The sequence below is a fragment of the Agelaius phoeniceus genome, chromosome 3 (genome assembly GCF_051311805.1).
Source record: "Agelaius phoeniceus isolate bAgePho1 chromosome 3, bAgePho1.hap1, whole genome shotgun sequence".
Classification (NCBI taxonomy): Eukaryota; Metazoa; Chordata; class Aves; order Passeriformes; family Icteridae; genus Agelaius; species Agelaius phoeniceus.
The window spans coordinates 87,062,946-87,080,090 of NC_135267.1; the positions used below are offsets into that span (position 1 = coordinate 87,062,946).

A 17,145-nucleotide genomic window follows, 5' to 3' on the forward strand; every position below is an offset into this window, starting at 1 on the left:
CCAAGCTGCCCTTGACTTTGCAAACACAAACTCTGCTTTTGCTGGCCTCGCATCCTTTCAGCTGCGCACCCTGAAAGTATCAGGGATAGAGAGTGTTTCTGTTGAACTTAATTTTAAATTCATGCAGGAAGAGCTTAGTAGTACTAAGAGTACTAAGAGTTCCTGGTTTTGAGCAGACTGGCCAGAATTTGAGATCATGCCCACTCTGTTGGAGTCATTGACGGAGTAATTGTCTCTGCTGCTAATTTGGAGTTCTGGAAGCAAACCTTAAGAAATCATGAAGTGTGAAACTTTTTTCTGTGGAGCAAGTGTTGTGTGGATGGCACCTCAGAGAGCCAAGGGCAGTAGGCAGCTTGCCTGATGGCCACGGCCGTGCCATTGCTGTTGGGTTGTGCACACACAGCTTAGCAATGCCTGGTTTGTTGTGCTTCTCTGCTTTTGTTGTGCTTCTCTGCTTGGAGGAAAGCTCAGCAGTGTCAGGGCATCCTTCCTGTCCCTTCCTGTGGACTTGCACTCAGCTGTGCTTTACTGCTACTATTTTGGGTACCCTTTACTCTCCAAAGGAGGAAATGGAGTAAGTACAAAGATAGAGATGCTAACTGGAAGCTTTCTAAACATGGCACTGGCAGGGAGCATGGAGGGACAGAGGAAGGTAGAGACAGCTGGATTTGTGTCTCAGCCACCCACTGTTTAAGCTTGCTGTTAACCAAAGTGAGAATCTGCTCTTGTAACAGAGTGCACTGAGTTCACCCGCAGCCCTTCAGGCACAGCCTGTGACAAAGGATTCAGCTCTTCATCCTGTGCCTTTCTGGCACCATGCCAGGCATGTCAGGGTGTTGCCTGCCATCATCATGACTTTTGGAGAGCTCCTCACATCCACTGGTTTTGAGACCTAAGTTGAGGCTTTTACTTGACGTCTCAAAAACCTGAAAACCTGGCCAGCCCACTGCAACCAGCAATTCCTCCAACTGATTTCAGATTCCCTGAAATGCTGAGCTTCTCTTGGAGCGAGGCTCTGGTGCGTGGAGGGAGGTGAACTAACTGTGTTTCCATTTAACTAATTAGCAGCTGTGTCTTGGCCAATGCACACACGATGCACCAGCCATTTTTCAGCTGTTCCAAGCCTGCCTGACTCTGCTGAGGCAGCCAGAGGGAGATGAGAACCAGCAAAGCGCCAAGGAAGGGGCAGGACCAAGGGCCAGATTCTGTTCAGTCAAATACCATGTAAAGCTGAGTAACAGGGAATTTACAGGGAATCCCTGCAGGGCCTGAAAATGGCTAACAAAATTCATTGCTCTTTTTATTGTTCAGCTGTTGTTGCTTTTAGAAACTAGTTTTGAGCAGTTCCCATTCAGAAAAAAAACGTCCCTCCCTGAGGTATTTCAAGCTGTCTTCCCCCCGTGGCCCGTTCTCCTTCCTGAAAGCACTGCTCTTTTGACATAATCTCTTTAAGAATTCTTAATGGCCAGCTTCTGCCAGCTTCTCCTTATACGCTGCATCCAGTTTTTAATAGGACAGTGTGAGGGTGGAGTAACTAGTTGTCAGGATGTGGGCATAAAGGAAAGCCAGGCTGAGATGCCCCAAAGGATTCAGCCTGGATTAGCAGTGAACAGACTGTAAGACACAAATGGGCCATGAGCTGGGACAGTTGAGTTTCCAGCAGTTTCCAAAAGCTCTACTGTGTGTGCATTGTGAGGGTTGCCATGGTCTGCAGTATTTGTATTTTGAGCTGTGTTTGACACGCACAAAAGTGCAACTTGAACTCTTATGGCACCCTTCAAGAGAAGGAGGTGGTAGGATTGGTGCTTTACTCTGCTTTCTGCTCCTAGAAAAATGATGTGCTTATTTTAGGACTGACAGCATTTGGAATCTTAAAATCATTTAGGTTAGAAAAGACCTCTAAGGTCATTGATGCCTTCTTGCTAGCAGGAGACCTGAGAGTTTTCCAAGTTCAGATGGATGAGAAGGGGAATTTCTCTTAAGGCTTATTTGTGATACAGAAGGGATGGACTTTTATACAGGCACTTCTCTGAACCTTGGTTTCAGTCGTGGTCATTCAGACTAGGAAGAAGAGCTCTGAAGGCCCCAGTTCTGCAACAAAAAGCAGTGATGTTATATACAGCCACTGGCTCAGAACAGGCATGTGGGAGAAGCTGGAATAATGACAAGAGATGATGAATTATGATGTTAAACCCACAGGATTACACATTTTAAGAACAGACAGATTAAAATGAGTTTCTTTCAACAACAGCAAAAAAAAAAAAAAGGTTTTTATAGTAATAAGTTCTTATGACTGATCCCTTGCTAATTGCTGACTAATCATGAAACTTGCAAAGCCCGCCTTGTTGCTTGACCCAAGTAACTATTCATAGAAGCTTTTGGGTTAAAACATAAAGATAAAAAAAAAGGATATTCAAAGTAATGCAAACCACACTCCATTGCAACTAGTATTTATTAAAAATACAGTGGACAAAAAAAGCAAACCTCCAAAAAGTAGTCATCAACCTCATCAATGTATATTACACCATGGCCCACCCAGCACCACGGAAACACAGAGCGCTCTCAACCCATTTCTCTCGCAAAATGTTGACTCATGTTTGGTTCATTACCTATAAATGTGCATAGTTTAAAGACTTGATAATGTAACATGAGCATAAAATGGCACCAAAGTCAGTTTTCCCTGCACTTCCAGCCACTCTCAAACCATGGAAGTAGTGAAATGTGCGTAAGTAGCGAGATGTGCATGGTGGTCATTTGTGTGCTCAGTAGTCCCTGGTATGGCCCTGAGTCTTTTGTGTGAGCTTTGCAGCATGACAGCAAACTTTAATCATATGCCCAAAGCATTGCTTTATTGCTACTGAGTACACAGAGTTTCTGTTTCATTTTCAAAATTAGCTAGAGCCTGGGGCAGGCCAGGAGGGCAGGGTGTGTTGTGCGTGGTGAGGGGAGGGAAGTGCTTCTATCAGTCAGTAGACTTAGCAGGTTACATGTGTGCTTACTTTTCCTGGCACTTTGTTTCCAAGCTGAGCTAAGGAAACTCTCTATGAGCACAGCAGTTCATAGATGTGCTCAGAAGAATGCAATCTCTTGTATGTGCAGGATTGGGTGGGACTGTTGGTGTCAGTATGGCAGTGCTGGCTACACTCCTGGGAATGACAGGGAGTCAAGACTGTAACAATGCATGTAGATTGTCCTAGTTCTGGGCAGGACATGGGTAATTTTTGCAGGAGCCAAGAGAGGGCATGGCTAACAGCATGGGGGGTTTTTTATGGGGACCAGGAAAGGGGTCTTTCTAGTAAGGGAGCCGTCACTTAGTGCCTGTTCTCTCTATTATTGAAGGTGTTACTGCTTGTTTCCTTATTCTATTGCTGCTTCCAGTAAATTGTTCTTATCTGAACCCATGATATTTACCTATTGTGCCTCCAAATTCTCCTCTCCAGCCTGCCATAGGGACGGAGGAGCAAGAGAAAATGGAACACTAAACTGGGGAATACCATTCTTAAACCACATCATTAATGTACGAATGCTTTTGGGATGTACAAATGGATTTTGGGCATCAAGATTTCCAGATTTCTTTCCCTTTCAGCTACAGCTGCTATGTCTGTTGCTCTCTGCACCTTATCTCACAATGACAACAAACAAAAATCAGATCAATTCACCTGCAATGGAAAGAGTGCCTTTTGTTGTAGCTGGTGTAGGAGATTTGTGAAGGATCTGTAGCAAAACCTATTGCCTCCTCACCTGAGACCTGTGCTTACTTTACATGAGCAGGATGTGCATGGCAGTGTGGTGTGCTCATAGTACTTTAACCACTTAAGATGATTTTTTGGTAGTGTCTTTGACCTTACTAGAATTGTCTTTAACCCTGTGTGTATGGAGGGAGCACCCTGAATAATGTGCAGCTTCACATTAGCCATAAGCAACCAGTAACACCCTGTTTAGAGCACTTAAATTAACATTTGAAAAGCAGCCATTAATATTAACAAGAATGTTGAGTAATTTCTTCTCTAGGACAGTTAATTACCAAGGCTAATTAATGCTACATGACTGTGGCCACTGCTACATTTATGGGGACACTTAAATGCTCCAAGGCCAGAAGACTTCATGAAAAGCAAATTAGAGAAACATGCAGGAAAACACTCTGGCAAAGGCAATAGTAACTACCTTCATTTTCCAACTGGCCACTAGTATTACAGTCTGTTTTATCTGTCAGAACTACACAGGTTTCTGGTTACTAGGAGCTGCACCATGGCATTAAAAATTTGGAATCGTCTAGGACTTGGTGCAACATGTCCTTCTAAAGTCAGGGAGAGCTTAATACTTACTTCTGTGCATGGCAAAATTAATCCCTTAAGCATGCAAACAAGGCATCCATGTATTTCAGTGCTAAGGTCAAAATGATGGAACATGCTTCTAACATTGTAAAACTTATCTTTCATATCAGAAAAATAATTCTTCCACACCCAGAAATCCTCTTTATGCATCATGTTTTACAGAGCACAAGGGAGAAAACTGGGCAGCTGCCTTTTTTTTTTCCTTTTGAAACTGATTGTGTGGGTATTTCCCACTTGCATGTGTCTATTATGAGGAAAGGCTGAGGGAGCTGGGTCTGTTCAGCATCCAGAAGAGATGACTGATGTCTCAATGTATATCAATGTCTAAGGGGGAGATGCCAAGATTATGGAGCCAGGCTCTTCTTGGTGGTGCTGAGCAATAGGACAAGAGGCAATGGACAGAAATTGATGCACAGGAAGTTCCACCTGAACTTTTTTACTCTGCAGGTGACTCAGCACTTGAAACAGATTGCTGAGAGAAGTTATGGAGGCTTCCTCAAGGGAGATATTCCAGTCTGGACACAACACTGTGCCATGTGCTCTGGGTGCCTGAGCAGGGGGAGGTTGAACTAGGTGACCCACTGTTGTCCTTTCCAACCTTAGCCATCCATTCTGGGATTCTTTGATTCTGTGAAGGGAAGCAGTAGCACTGCAAAGGGATGGGAGCTGCCCCTTGACTCCGACTGTTCCATGTTTATAATCTCTGCTGTATGGTGAAGTTCCCCAGCTATGTTCTTCTCACTGTCACCCTCTAAATTCAATGAAGAAGGTCAGGGGAAAGACTGACAAACACAATTCTGAAATCTTAATCCTTGACTTAAAAATAGTTTCCAAATAACAGCACTTTCAGCAGTGGCTTAATTTCCAGAGTGCACAGTTGCATGGTGTGATGACAGCAAGTGTATTTCACAGCACAAAGGAAAAAAAAAACCAAAACCAAAAAGCTCTGTGTTATAAGCAGGAATCTTTTCTCTATCTGATCATGAGAACACTGAAATGGAGGTACTGGCAGAGTGGAGAAGTCTGTCCTCTAGAAAATACACATGGTTTTCAACAGAGATAAGTGGCTCCACTGTTCAAGTGAGCTGAAAGAGTAAGGCAATGCTGGAGGCATGGGGTTGCTGTACTGTACACACCTGTGGAGGTCTGCAAGCCCACCAGCTGAGCAAAAGGACTTCTGTAAGAGGCTGAACAGAAACAGTGGTCACTTGGAGCGCTGGAGCTATCTGAATATTATCTAGACCCTTGAGAAGTCTCCCCTCTGCCCACCTGTCTTACTGATCAACTTGAGCTCTTGGATGACGATGTCATGAGTGACTGCTTTGCACATGTCATACACGGTCAGCGCAGCCAGGCTGGCAGCTGTGAGAGCCTCCATCTCCACACCTGTCCTCCCCCAGGTGTGACAGGAGCTGCGAATCACCACTGCATGCCTGGCCTCATCCAGGCTCAGAGACACCTCAACATGGTACAGAGGGATGTTGTGACACAATGGGATCAACTGGCTGGTCAGCTTGGCTCCCTGAATTCCTGCAATTTGGGCTACTCCCAGCACATCCCCTTTCTTCACCTGGTTTTGCTTCACCATCCCAAATGCCTTCTCACCCAGGAGAACCACGGCACCAGCAACAGCACTTCTTCTGGAATCTGGCTTCCCTCCAACATCAACCATTGTGGCCCGTCCTTCCTCATCAGTGTGAGTCAAGTTGTCAGAGGCACGAGGTACCCTGGTGCAAGACCCTGAATCCCTGGTATGGAATTCAGATCCTGAACATGCCTCTTTGGACTGACAATCCACAGGAACTTGGCCAACAGAAGCATCAAGGCACTTTGTATCAAATGTGGAGCTTGGATCCTTCTGGAAGACACAGTAGCCTCGGAGCTGGGTTTGTAGAATTCCTGTTGCTATGTGCCACTGTTTCTCTGGGTGAGATCCTGGTAGGAAAATTTGTCCTGTGAATTTATTTTTCATTGATGCTTTTCCATTTTGTTTGGGTAAACTTGCTCTCAAAGTCAGCCAATGGCTAAATGTGTGGCCCCACTGTTTTGAATTTGGGGAATTCTGTAGGGCATCTTGGCAAAGTGGGAATGACATCAATGCAGGCTCTGGGGAAAAAAACAAAAAGTAAGATGAGAAGAACATCTTACTAACTGGAAAGCTAAACTGCCTGTAACAGCTGAGAACCCAGTCAGAGGACTGCTTGGGACTTCCTGTGTTGCAAAAACCTCAATAAACCTGCAAACACCCATGTTTTTCCCCTACTTCGTTCTCTTCTCTCTCATCAGTTCCCCGCATTTCCTGGTTTGCTATTAAAAATGACAAGACTCAGACTCATTTCAAGGTCCCTGACAAAAAGACTTACTTTCTAAATGTATCAACACCTTTTGAGAAACAGCAGCCAAGAAAGCTTATAGGAGCATCAGTTCTGAAGAAAAGTGAATCATGGCGTCTCAGCATCCATTTGGGACCATCCCAGCACCAGCCTTCTTTCAAAAGCTTGGCAGGGTTAAGAGGAAATTTTTACACTCAGATTCTTAGCTCTGCCTTTTCAAACACCTCCCTCCCAGCACAGGCAGCTGCACTTCCTCCTTTCATCTCCTTCTGCAGGGAAGGGTCATGCCAGCACTTGAGGACAGCAGGGACCAGAAGCACTGCAACTGCACTGTCTACAATCTCAGAGGGTGATGGGAACCTCTCGTATTATTGCCAGCTCTTAACACGTTAATGACAGCTGAAGTTTAAGCACTGGAAAAACCACAGTCCCCTCACTGACAGACAGATTTTAAATCTACTCAGAAGCATGTTCCAAGTTGAGCTGGCAGAGCTCCCAGCTGGCAGAGAGGTAGTAAGCCCTCCTGCCCCTTTTCGCCATTTAATCCTTTGGTTTTGGCATTTGCACTGGGCTAAATGCCAACTGTGAAGACAGAAGGAGTCTCTTTTACATAAAAGTGAATAAAATGTTTTGTAAGTAAAGAAAGCAGTACAGAGTTAAGTGGCTAAGCCCTGGTCTAACAGCACCACTGATAAGCATGTTTCTCTTTTTCTGAAGAAATGTGGTATTAGGCTGTGCTCAATAGCCTCCTTTGGTAGCCCTGGTATTCAAGGACTCCCTTTCCAGCCTATCCACAGGTGCATCAAAGCAGCTTCCTGCCCCTCTGCACATTGCTGAGCTACCTCTGCTGCCCAGGGACTGTCCACATGACAGTAATGGACACAGTGTGGACAAAGTCTAATTGTGCTCCTCCATCTTTTTTAAAAAGAAACTCACCAAACTCTTCCTTGTTAGTTCCAGCCTCTGCTAAAACAAGACTGATGCACTTAGCACCATTTTCATCCAGAGTACCCTCCAAACATTGGTCTGAAAGTACCATTCCTGAAGCTTAAATTAACCACAGATTTCACTATTATAATCACTACAATAACTTAAATTCAGGCAAAGGCCTTTTTTCATCTACAGCTGATGGCCTATAAGCAAGATTCCTGCAAGTCTGAAGGCATGTGTTTACCTCAGAGGAATGGGATTAAAAGGACATAAATGTGCTGAGTGAAACATTTCTCTGCTTTAGAAAAGCATAGAAAATTATTTTCTTATTCCTCTTCTCTTGCTCTCTCTTTCCATAGTGGGGCCTAACCTGAATATTCCTTTTAAAATCCAGGAACTCTAAACACTCTGTTCTGCTGGATTCCTTGATAAGCTTTAAAGCTGACGCTAAACCTCTGTGAAAATGTCTTGTTTTCAGGAGAAGCCAGACTGCAAAGGCAGACAAGTACTTCCTTCCACAGGGTAAACACACATGGGTGGGAGCAGGGAGAAAAGTTTGCTCAAGTAAAGTGGGAAATAAACAGACTGCAAGAGACAGTAATGAGTGCAAAGCATCTTTGCTTTTCTGAACAACCTACACTTCTTGAAGTTCTATATCTAGTCATCTCTATTTGCAACCAAAGTGCTCATATACCGACCAAAAAAAAAAAAAAAAGTAATAATTTTCTACTGCACCATATACTGAAACCATCTGATTAACACCATCTCCTTATATCCTATTACTGCACCTCAAATTTAATTGTGTCAGCTTCCAACTAGCACAATCTCAGGGGGAGAAAGAAGGCAGAGATACTTAAACTAATGAGGAAATTCCCATAACTGAAGTGAACCCAGGAGAAAAAGAACCTGCTGAAAGGAATATTTTGATTAAGGGAAATAAGATACAAACCGTATAGCAAAAGATTAGACAACAGCAGTGCAGAGAAGACGCCAGGTTTGGCTCACTGCATCTAGCAAAACCAATTAGTGATTTCCACAGCACTCATTAAATTTCATTAAATTAATTCCATACACACACTCCCCCACTGACTGCTTGCACGCCAGCATTATTTGAAGTTTGTAACTAATTCAAAACACAATTAGGAAATCTCCTAATGATTCCCCATGTGACACAGTGGGATACTCTCCACTCATCTCCAGTCTCTCCACTGATGCGGTGACTGCCAGCAGTCAGTCTCAAAGGGAGATGGAACAGCTGAAGGAGGAGGACCTGGACAGGATGCCTCTTTCACTGCATGTAAGACAATGTTAAAGCACTTTTCAAAAGAAGTTGGATTGTTCTGATCTGTAGACATCCAAACATTGCTATGAATGCTAACTTTGGAGTGTGGGAATTCTTTCAAAGAGAACTTGAAAAATTATGTAGGTCCCAGTGAGCTGTCAAGAGTTTAATATAGTATTTTTCATCTTAAAAAAAAACCAACAAAATTTTCCTCATGCAGCAAGTCAATATACACTTTAAACAAAGGGTCCTCCTTACCCTTTTTCTAGAATACAATGCAGCAGTGGCCAAATACGAGCAAGCAAAGGCACAATCTTGCACCAGCCAACACGGAAAATTATGGCTCTTTAAAGTGAGGTACCAAGTGAAAAACACTCGCAGTGAAGACCTATGTTAAGGACCTCTGTGGATCCTATATCCTAATAATGGCAACATAAGTACAAGCCCTGGGGGCTTGGTTTAAAAAAGAGTAGTTGCTATTATAGTATCACCTGTTGAAAAGACTTGCAAATTAATGCATGCTCCCTTCCTCCAGAGTACCTGTTTTAAACCTGTGTTTTAGCTGCCCAGCAGCTAACCTGCTCCAAAACGCCAATGGGAGGATGAGAGTTTGGATTTGAAATGCAATGTTCATGTCTTTCACCCTTGTTTGTTTTTTCCCCCACACCTTGTTGATAAGGAACAATGACATCTTGCTATTAACCTCACAAAGCTAACTCTCGTAACCATTTCTTAAGGTTTTTTGAAAGACAGCTCTTACAGAATAGGTAAACATAGGCATGGACAAGGTAAATAAAATCACACTGAAGGAGATGTTAAAAATCAGTAAGAGAAATACAGCAGTGCTACATCACTCATGAACAGAGCTTCAGGCAGAAGGGAGAGTTAGCAAACAGTTTCAATAGACACTAGAAGGAAAGGAAAGGCTCTTGCTTCATAGGTCTTTGATGATTATGTTCTGAGACTTTGCAGCAATAAGAGACAATTTTAAAAGAATGAAGCCCCCCATGTCAGATTCTGAAGTAGCAGTGAGGTAGGAACACTTGCATTTCTGTCAGCTTGATGGCTCTATGTATGTTATAAACAAAGCTGAATTTCTTAATCCATGGATAAACTCCATTCTGCATGCTTTATATTTATATAGCAATACAGTCAAGACTCACCTCAAACTGTCTTGTAAGTAACTATACTGTTTTACTTGAGTAGGAAGGTTGACTACCCCTCTGGAAAATGTAATGAAGTGTCTTAATTAGAGCAGACAAAACCAGGGCTGTCAATTGGAAAACCAGGTAAGGCTCAGTAGGGACACTAAACCTTTCCTTCTACTCCACTGCAGCATGTTAACTATAACTGGCTAATTAAGAAGCCCTTTTCTTTGCCTAAACCTAGGGCAGAACCAAAAGCTAGACTTAGAAGCCAAATTTTCTCTGTTCCCCCAAAGACAGAAACCCAACAAAATCACTGTATGTTTTTTACGTACTGATTTGTCACCCACCAATCAGGACCATTGGCCGGTTTTTCATCCGGGAAATGTTAAACATGCCTAGAAATAAAATAAGGAACACATAAGAATACCAGCTTTCTAGGCCTTAAGTCATGCATCAGGTTTACATGTTTAGTTTTCTGCTCTTCAGAGTGCAACCTGCATACTAGGAAAAACAAAGCTCAGTAAAGACCAAGGGAACCAGAGGAAGGGAATCCAGCATAGTATAATTTAAAACTATTATCTGCCTGAGTCTCCAGGCATCCAGCTGCTGTGGGTCTAACACACTGCAGAACTCTTTCCAAGAAAGCTTGCCATAATATGAATTACAGCCTACCTACTACAGAATTCAATGTATTTGAGACTATCTTGTCTGTAACAACAGCATTTGTCTGTTCTAGTTCTATAGATAAGCTGTTAATAAGTGTTCCAGTTCAAAGAAGTTCAATCACAGAAAGCCTCAGGGACAATAATGAGATTAACACAAACTGAGAGAAGATAATGTCAGGTAAATGCTGATGATGGTAAAATGACTTTAACAGACTCTTCCCCATCCACTCCCTCCTTTCCCAAACCAGAATTCATAAATAAAGGGTCTACAAATAAAGGAACTAATCCCTCCCCTTTCCTTAGGTTTATAAGGCACTATTTTATCTGGGTCAGACCAATGTCCTTTGCAAGTTAGTCTACACTTAGATTTAAAAGCTACCTTTAAATTTGCTTCACACATTAGGAGAAAAGGGAAAAACCTACTGCTATTAATCTGTCAGAATCTGCAAGAAAACAAAAGGGCCAAAGCGTATTTTTAGTGTACAGGGGACTAATCCATGATTATAAAACCAGTTCATGTACAAAAGGTCAGCATTCCCAGCTGGAGCCAGATTACAAAAATTCAGGTTCAGATGTTAATGTTTATATTAATATAAATTCAGAAAAGACAAATGCAGCCTGAGAATGTGACATCATGGACCTTGTGTCACAACCTTATGCAGAGTACTAGATGAGTACCCAAAAAGTCCTGAATGGTGGCAAAGAGATTTGTCACTTCTAGAAACATGTTAATGCAGTACTTGGATCGACAGCTCAATTTAATCCTTCTTTTACAGTAAACTAATAAAAAAAAAGGGATCCAACACAACTACTTAGCTTTACACTTTGCTGTTGCTGTTATGAGCAGTGGTATTCCCATATATTTGAGAGCAGAAGTCAGTCCAAAAGTCTTTCAGACAGTTTGGATTCTAACTCTCATGGAAGGTTACAAGTACCAGGACATTGTTTTCCCTATCACTGCTGTTATTTCTCAACAAAGTATAAAAAACATACCAGCATGCTGTTTCTTTTTTCTGCCCACTGCTGCTCCAATAATTTGAATCAACTCCTCCTCTGAAGCACCCGACCGTAGGTGATCTCTCAAGGACACTTCTGAATTCCCAAAAAGGCACACCTGCAGCCAACCCAGGGAAGCAGAGGAGGAGAAATGAGAAAGAATAAAATTACTTTTACAAGTATTTTGTACTAACCCCAGAGTAAAGAGCTTTGAAGAGGCATACCCTATTGAAGGGAACATTTATGGAGATTGTTTTCTTTATCTCTCCTCATGTACATGCAGACAGCCTGGGATGTTTATATAGCCTAAGCTCATTGGACGGTCAGGCTGCCTCAGTCATCTGATGTTAGGCAGCAGCACAGCTGTTGTCAATATCAGGTGACAATGCATAAGTGCCAATTTTTAATTGAAAACTTTAATTTTCCCCCAGAAACTGCCAGTTTCAACGTGGCAGGAAATGGTTATCCCTCCTTGTTCTACAGCCATTGAGCAAACATACAGGCTGCTCTTGAAGGAGAAGAGCTACAAGTTGTTTGGGAAACAAGACAAGATCCTTGTGGAATGCAAAAGCCAAGCCCTCACAGCTGCTTGGACCCTTTTTTAATGAGAAATCATCTGCTTGTCACATGTTTAAGATGATTTTGAATCAAAGATTAGAATAAATGTTTATATTTACTGGCCTTGCAACCATGTTTTACAACTGAAGTTAACTATGTTAGGAAAACAGAGAAACCAAAAAAAAAGGTGATGTAACATCTTCCTAACAGCCTGACAAGATGGAACAAGAATTCATACAGAATAAATAAACAGGAGCTAGCTGGTAATAATTATGCATCTTTACATCCCAGCTACTTTTAGGGCATGAATTTCAACACTATTTTCACTGCATTAAATGGAAGAGAGTCCTGCTTCACTACCAACCTTTAGGTTCCCATCTGCTGTTATCCTCAGCCGATTGCAGGATCCACAGAAGTGCTCTGACATGGAGGTGATAAAGCTGATTTGTCCCTGGAAATGTGGCACCTTGTAACTCTAAAGAAATGCAGAATAGAAAAAAAAAGAGTCAAATACAGACTCCTAGCTTTTATAGCTCCACTTGCCTAAAGACCAGAAAATCTTTTTTAACATAGATTTTCTTCAACCCTAAGATTATATCAAAGAAAAAATAAAAGTAAAGTCAGTTTTTCAGGTGTCCCAGTCTATTCTGCCCCGTTCCTAGAAATCTCAAACTTGTTAAATGCTTGCTCTTGTAGTTATCAACTAACAGGTGATGCCTCTAGGAGCATGAGCTAGAAATTCCCCATTTGGCACTTTACACTCTAAAACAATAGTTTTTTCACTGAGCAACTCTTCCATCAGGATTGTTTATGTGCACACATAGACTAACAAAAGTTTCAAAAGCTGCAAATACAGGATACAGGCGTGGTATTCTTTATAGCTGACTGAAAATACATCGAGAAAACACATTGTATTTATAAAGGTACAGACTATGACTAGGACTTCATAAGATCAAGTCTCCTGCAGGCAGCTTGACCAAAACCTACGAGTTACCACACTGAGTATTTATTACTTTGGTTGTCAAATATCAATGCTCAACTTGGAATAATTTGGGGCAGGGAAGGAATAGGGGCATGTTTCACACATTCTCTGTCCAACCCCACCTTGGCTGTGCTGGAAGTCTCACAGGGTAATTTCTCCAATTCCGGCCATCGCTGTTTAATTGTATCAAGCATTTCTTTGTAGCTCACCATCTTCTTGAAGTTCCATTTATTGCCTAGAATTAACAAAACCAGCCTAACCTTAGACTGTGGATTTTATTTTCTTAATTAGCAGAGAACCACCTTCACATTCTCTGTAAGTGTCACTTAAGGTGACACTGAGGTGTCCCAGCCCCAACAAGTCCTTCTACACCTTATGGAGGGAAGAAGATAACCTGCAAAAAGTTTCAGGCAATTCCTAATTCCCTTGAAGAGCTTACCAAAACTTCCACAGACAAATCTATGGGGTGAACATCTACCAGCCAGCTCACTTGTGTCCAAGAAGAATCTCAAAGCAGCAGTACTTACCATCAAAGGGCATGTATTCTATGAACCGCACGTCAAGGGGCAGATCCTTTGTGAAATCCACAAAGTCCAGCACTTCATCCTCATTGAAGCCTCGCATCACCACACAGTTTACCTGCAGGTAAAGCAGACACCTGAAATCAGTGAGCGGAGTGTGACCTGCACCCCCAGCTGCACAAGGAGATGATGTGAATTCTCCTCATTATTTCTTGATAAGATCTTCAAGTTTTTCTCCAGTTTTAATAAAAATTATTCACGGGGTGGGGTGGGAGGTGAGATGGAATATAACAAATTCCTCATCAGGTGATCTGTATGTATGGTAAAACAAAACAGTTTCAGAGTAAATAACATTGACTGTACCTTAACAGGATGGTAGCCAAGTTCAGTGGCTTTGTGGATTCCTTCCATTACCTTGTGAAAGCCTAAGATACAAAAAGAGTGAAAAATAATTTTTATTGTTTCAAAGCAAAATGCAAAAGGTGGTTATTTAGTACAAGACAAAGAGATGACAAATAAAAACCAATCTGATTCAGTAGACAGGGCTGCAAGTAAGAACAGCTGCAAAAGAAGACTTCAATTATACCCCCCCCACAACCCTCAAAGACTACCAAGTTACTATACTCAAGTCATTGAGATCAATATTTAACTGATATTTGAGTAATCAACAATACAGGTATGATTTTTTTCTATCTTTGGATATCCACATATTATTAGCATAAGATTCTGCACTCCCCTGTAAGACAGCTTTCCTTGTGTTACATTCTTCTTAAAGGGAGTGGAAAGAATTTATGAACTGCCTCCAGATGCACTGAAGAAGGAATAATAAATTCATGTTTATTTTATAGTAATGGCTTGTGTCTTTTCTACAATAACAGAATTTCTCTGTTCTGAATCAGAGAGCAATGTTGCTAAGTGAATTTTAAAAGGATTTTTCTAAAGTACATTTGGGGTGGAATGGGTTTAGGAACAACAAAAAGCCCCTTGATTCCCTGTTCAACCCTGACTACAGATGTAATTGGCTTCCCAAAGCTACTGACTATCCATTTGTCAGAAGATCAGAGGCAGCATTTTTCAGGATCATCATTTTTATGACTAAACACAGGAAATTAGTGAACAAAATGTGGCAGGGATTAGAGCATTTAGGAAAGCAATTCAATTGGCCTTTGACCCTTGAAAACAAAGATATAAAAACTACAGTAACTTCAAGGAATGAAGTGCCCAGTTTCATCCTACCATTTAGTGTGGCCTACACCTACCAGCTGCTCTCAAACAGAAATATATAGTTAATTTAGGGCAAGTGTCTTTGCCCCTACATGTACCTCTTAAAGCTGGAAGAAAAGCAACAATACAGTTTTAGAATTCCAAGGTCATTTAGGAAAGCCTCTTAATGATCTCATTCAAACCCCCTCTTCTGTCTACTTTCTTTAAAGTTAAGACCTTTCATCAGGACATCCATTCCGTATTTTGTGTATTATTCCCTCCCTGCCACACCCAGCAGCTGGCAGAGAACAGAGGTGAGAACAATGAGACAGCAAACTCCCGAGCTCTGGGCACACATTTCTGGTGAGTGGGGGTGTTCAGCTGCTCGCCCCGTGTTTGTGAATGCCTCTTCTACCCTGGCAGGTTCTAGACTAAGTTCCATTCCTGTTCTGCACATGAAACTCAGGTATGAGAGCCCAAACAGTGTATGAGACTGAGCTCCTTCTTCCAAAGCTGTAATCTTCAAAAGCAAATACTTTTTATGTGCTAATAAAAGGGCAGTATGTCTCAGAAGTTTTGATGACAATCCCCATACTGCTCCTAGTCATATGTTTTTCTGCACAGGTCCATCACCCTCCTTTCCTTATCTATGATCTACTGGAAACTCAGATTCTCTAGTGAACAGGTCATACCTTCATTACTCTGTAGGTGCTTTAGCAGAAAAAAGCAGTAACTCAGCACTATTCTGTACATATTTAATATGGGATGCATATTTAATATGGGATGCATCAGAAAAAAAGAAAACTAAAGAGACAAAAATTTCACTTCACTGCTCTATGGCTAGTAAAGGCATCATAAAGCATGGACATAGGAAAGCAGAAGATACAATTATTTAATAAGCCAGTTCTAATGCTAATCCTGGCTGCAAAAAGTGGTGAAGAGCAAAGTTATTTCACACAGTGAAATAACTCTTGCAAACAACTGTTTGCAGTTATGGCCTGTCACCTTTCTCAATCACCACCTACTTGTGCTTGTGCCCAGGAAGTTTCCAGCACCTGTGGTAGATCTCATTCCAATTAAGCAAGATTGCAGGCAGATTATGGCAACAGAGATAACGATACACTGCTGTAAACACAACCCAGAGCCATAAATGGGATCAAAAATCTCTGCTACTGCTCAGAAAATCTAATCTGTGACCACAGGATTACAGAAAGGAGAAACACAACGTAACTAAAAAGGCCAGGAAGAAACCACTTCTCCTCTTTTACCCAATGAAAAATTTCAATATTTTAATCATATTTGATTTCTTCTGAAGTCAGAACTTCAGCCAGCTTTATAGTATAGAGAACCATAGAGCCACCCAGAAAAATCCTATATGGAACAAAACCTCCCAGCAGTTAATCTTTACAGGAAAAAAGGCTTCAGGCCTACATTTAACGATACAATACAGCAGTACCTCACTTTCCTTGTATGAAACACACATAAAAAAAAAAAAGGACAGGCCATGAAAGAGGTTAGACTGGCTATCTGCATGAAAGTATTCTTCATTTGTTCATCCCTTAGAATGTGGAAGATTGGAAAAGTAGAAATATTATGGTACTCTAAAATGCTTTCACATGTCAGTGAAATCTCACAGTTATTTTGTCTATCCCAACCATCTGCAAGTAGGAGCAGATGTGATGCAGGGCACCTGCAACAAAGATACACATTTTCTGCATCTTCTTAAAACCATGCATCAACTTTCCAGCAAAAGAGAGAAATTATTCCAAGTTTCTCAAGTTCCTGGTAAGTTCCATAATCAGATGCCACCTTTACTTTCCAGAGAAGTTATCAGCCTGTAGTAGTGTCCAAGACCAGGGATCCCTCTCACCTTAACAGAGCTAAATCTTGTTGCCTCTGGAACTGCCATAGGAGACAGGGTAACTCAGTAGGGCAGGCACTCTATTCTCTGCTCACTCCATACTTGGAAATCTCCTATTAAATAAAAATCCTCAAAAAAAAAAAAAAAAAAAAAAAAAAAAAAAAAAAAAAAGGGCATTTTACATAATTTCAGCCTTTAACCTTAACAAAAGAAAAAAAAAAGGAAAAAAGGGAAAAAAAACCAAAAAAACCCCAAACTAACTCAATGTTACTATTTTTACCTGATCTCTGCTTGGAAAAAATATCTATGATTTGGAGACTTTTTCTCCTTTT

The 17,145-nt window shown here is 41.5% G+C and overlaps 1 protein-coding gene across 4 annotated transcripts in view; it reads right to left on the minus strand.

The window, feature by feature from the left end:
* Positions 1-2,434: 2,434 nt before the first annotated feature.
* The window catches only part of MOCS1 (molybdenum cofactor synthesis 1), a 30,137-nt gene continuing 15,426 nt past the window's right edge, over positions 2,435-17,145 (minus strand). For all 4 annotated transcript variants that reach the window (XM_054629399.2, XM_077175813.1, XM_054629400.2 and 1 more), the window contains 7 exons: positions 14,113-14,174; positions 13,756-13,867; positions 13,351-13,463; positions 12,611-12,721; positions 11,686-11,806; positions 10,375-10,422; positions 2,435-6,440 (listed from right to left, as the gene is read on the minus strand). In XM_054629399.2, the coding sequence (XP_054485374.2) occupies positions 5,572-6,440; positions 10,375-10,422; positions 11,686-11,806; positions 12,611-12,721; positions 13,351-13,463; positions 13,756-13,867; positions 14,113-14,174 (1,436 nt within the window). In that variant the 3' untranslated portion in view covers positions 2,435-5,571. The remainder of the gene's footprint in view (positions 6,441-10,374; positions 10,423-11,685; positions 11,807-12,610; positions 12,722-13,350; positions 13,464-13,755; positions 13,868-14,112; positions 14,175-17,145) is intronic.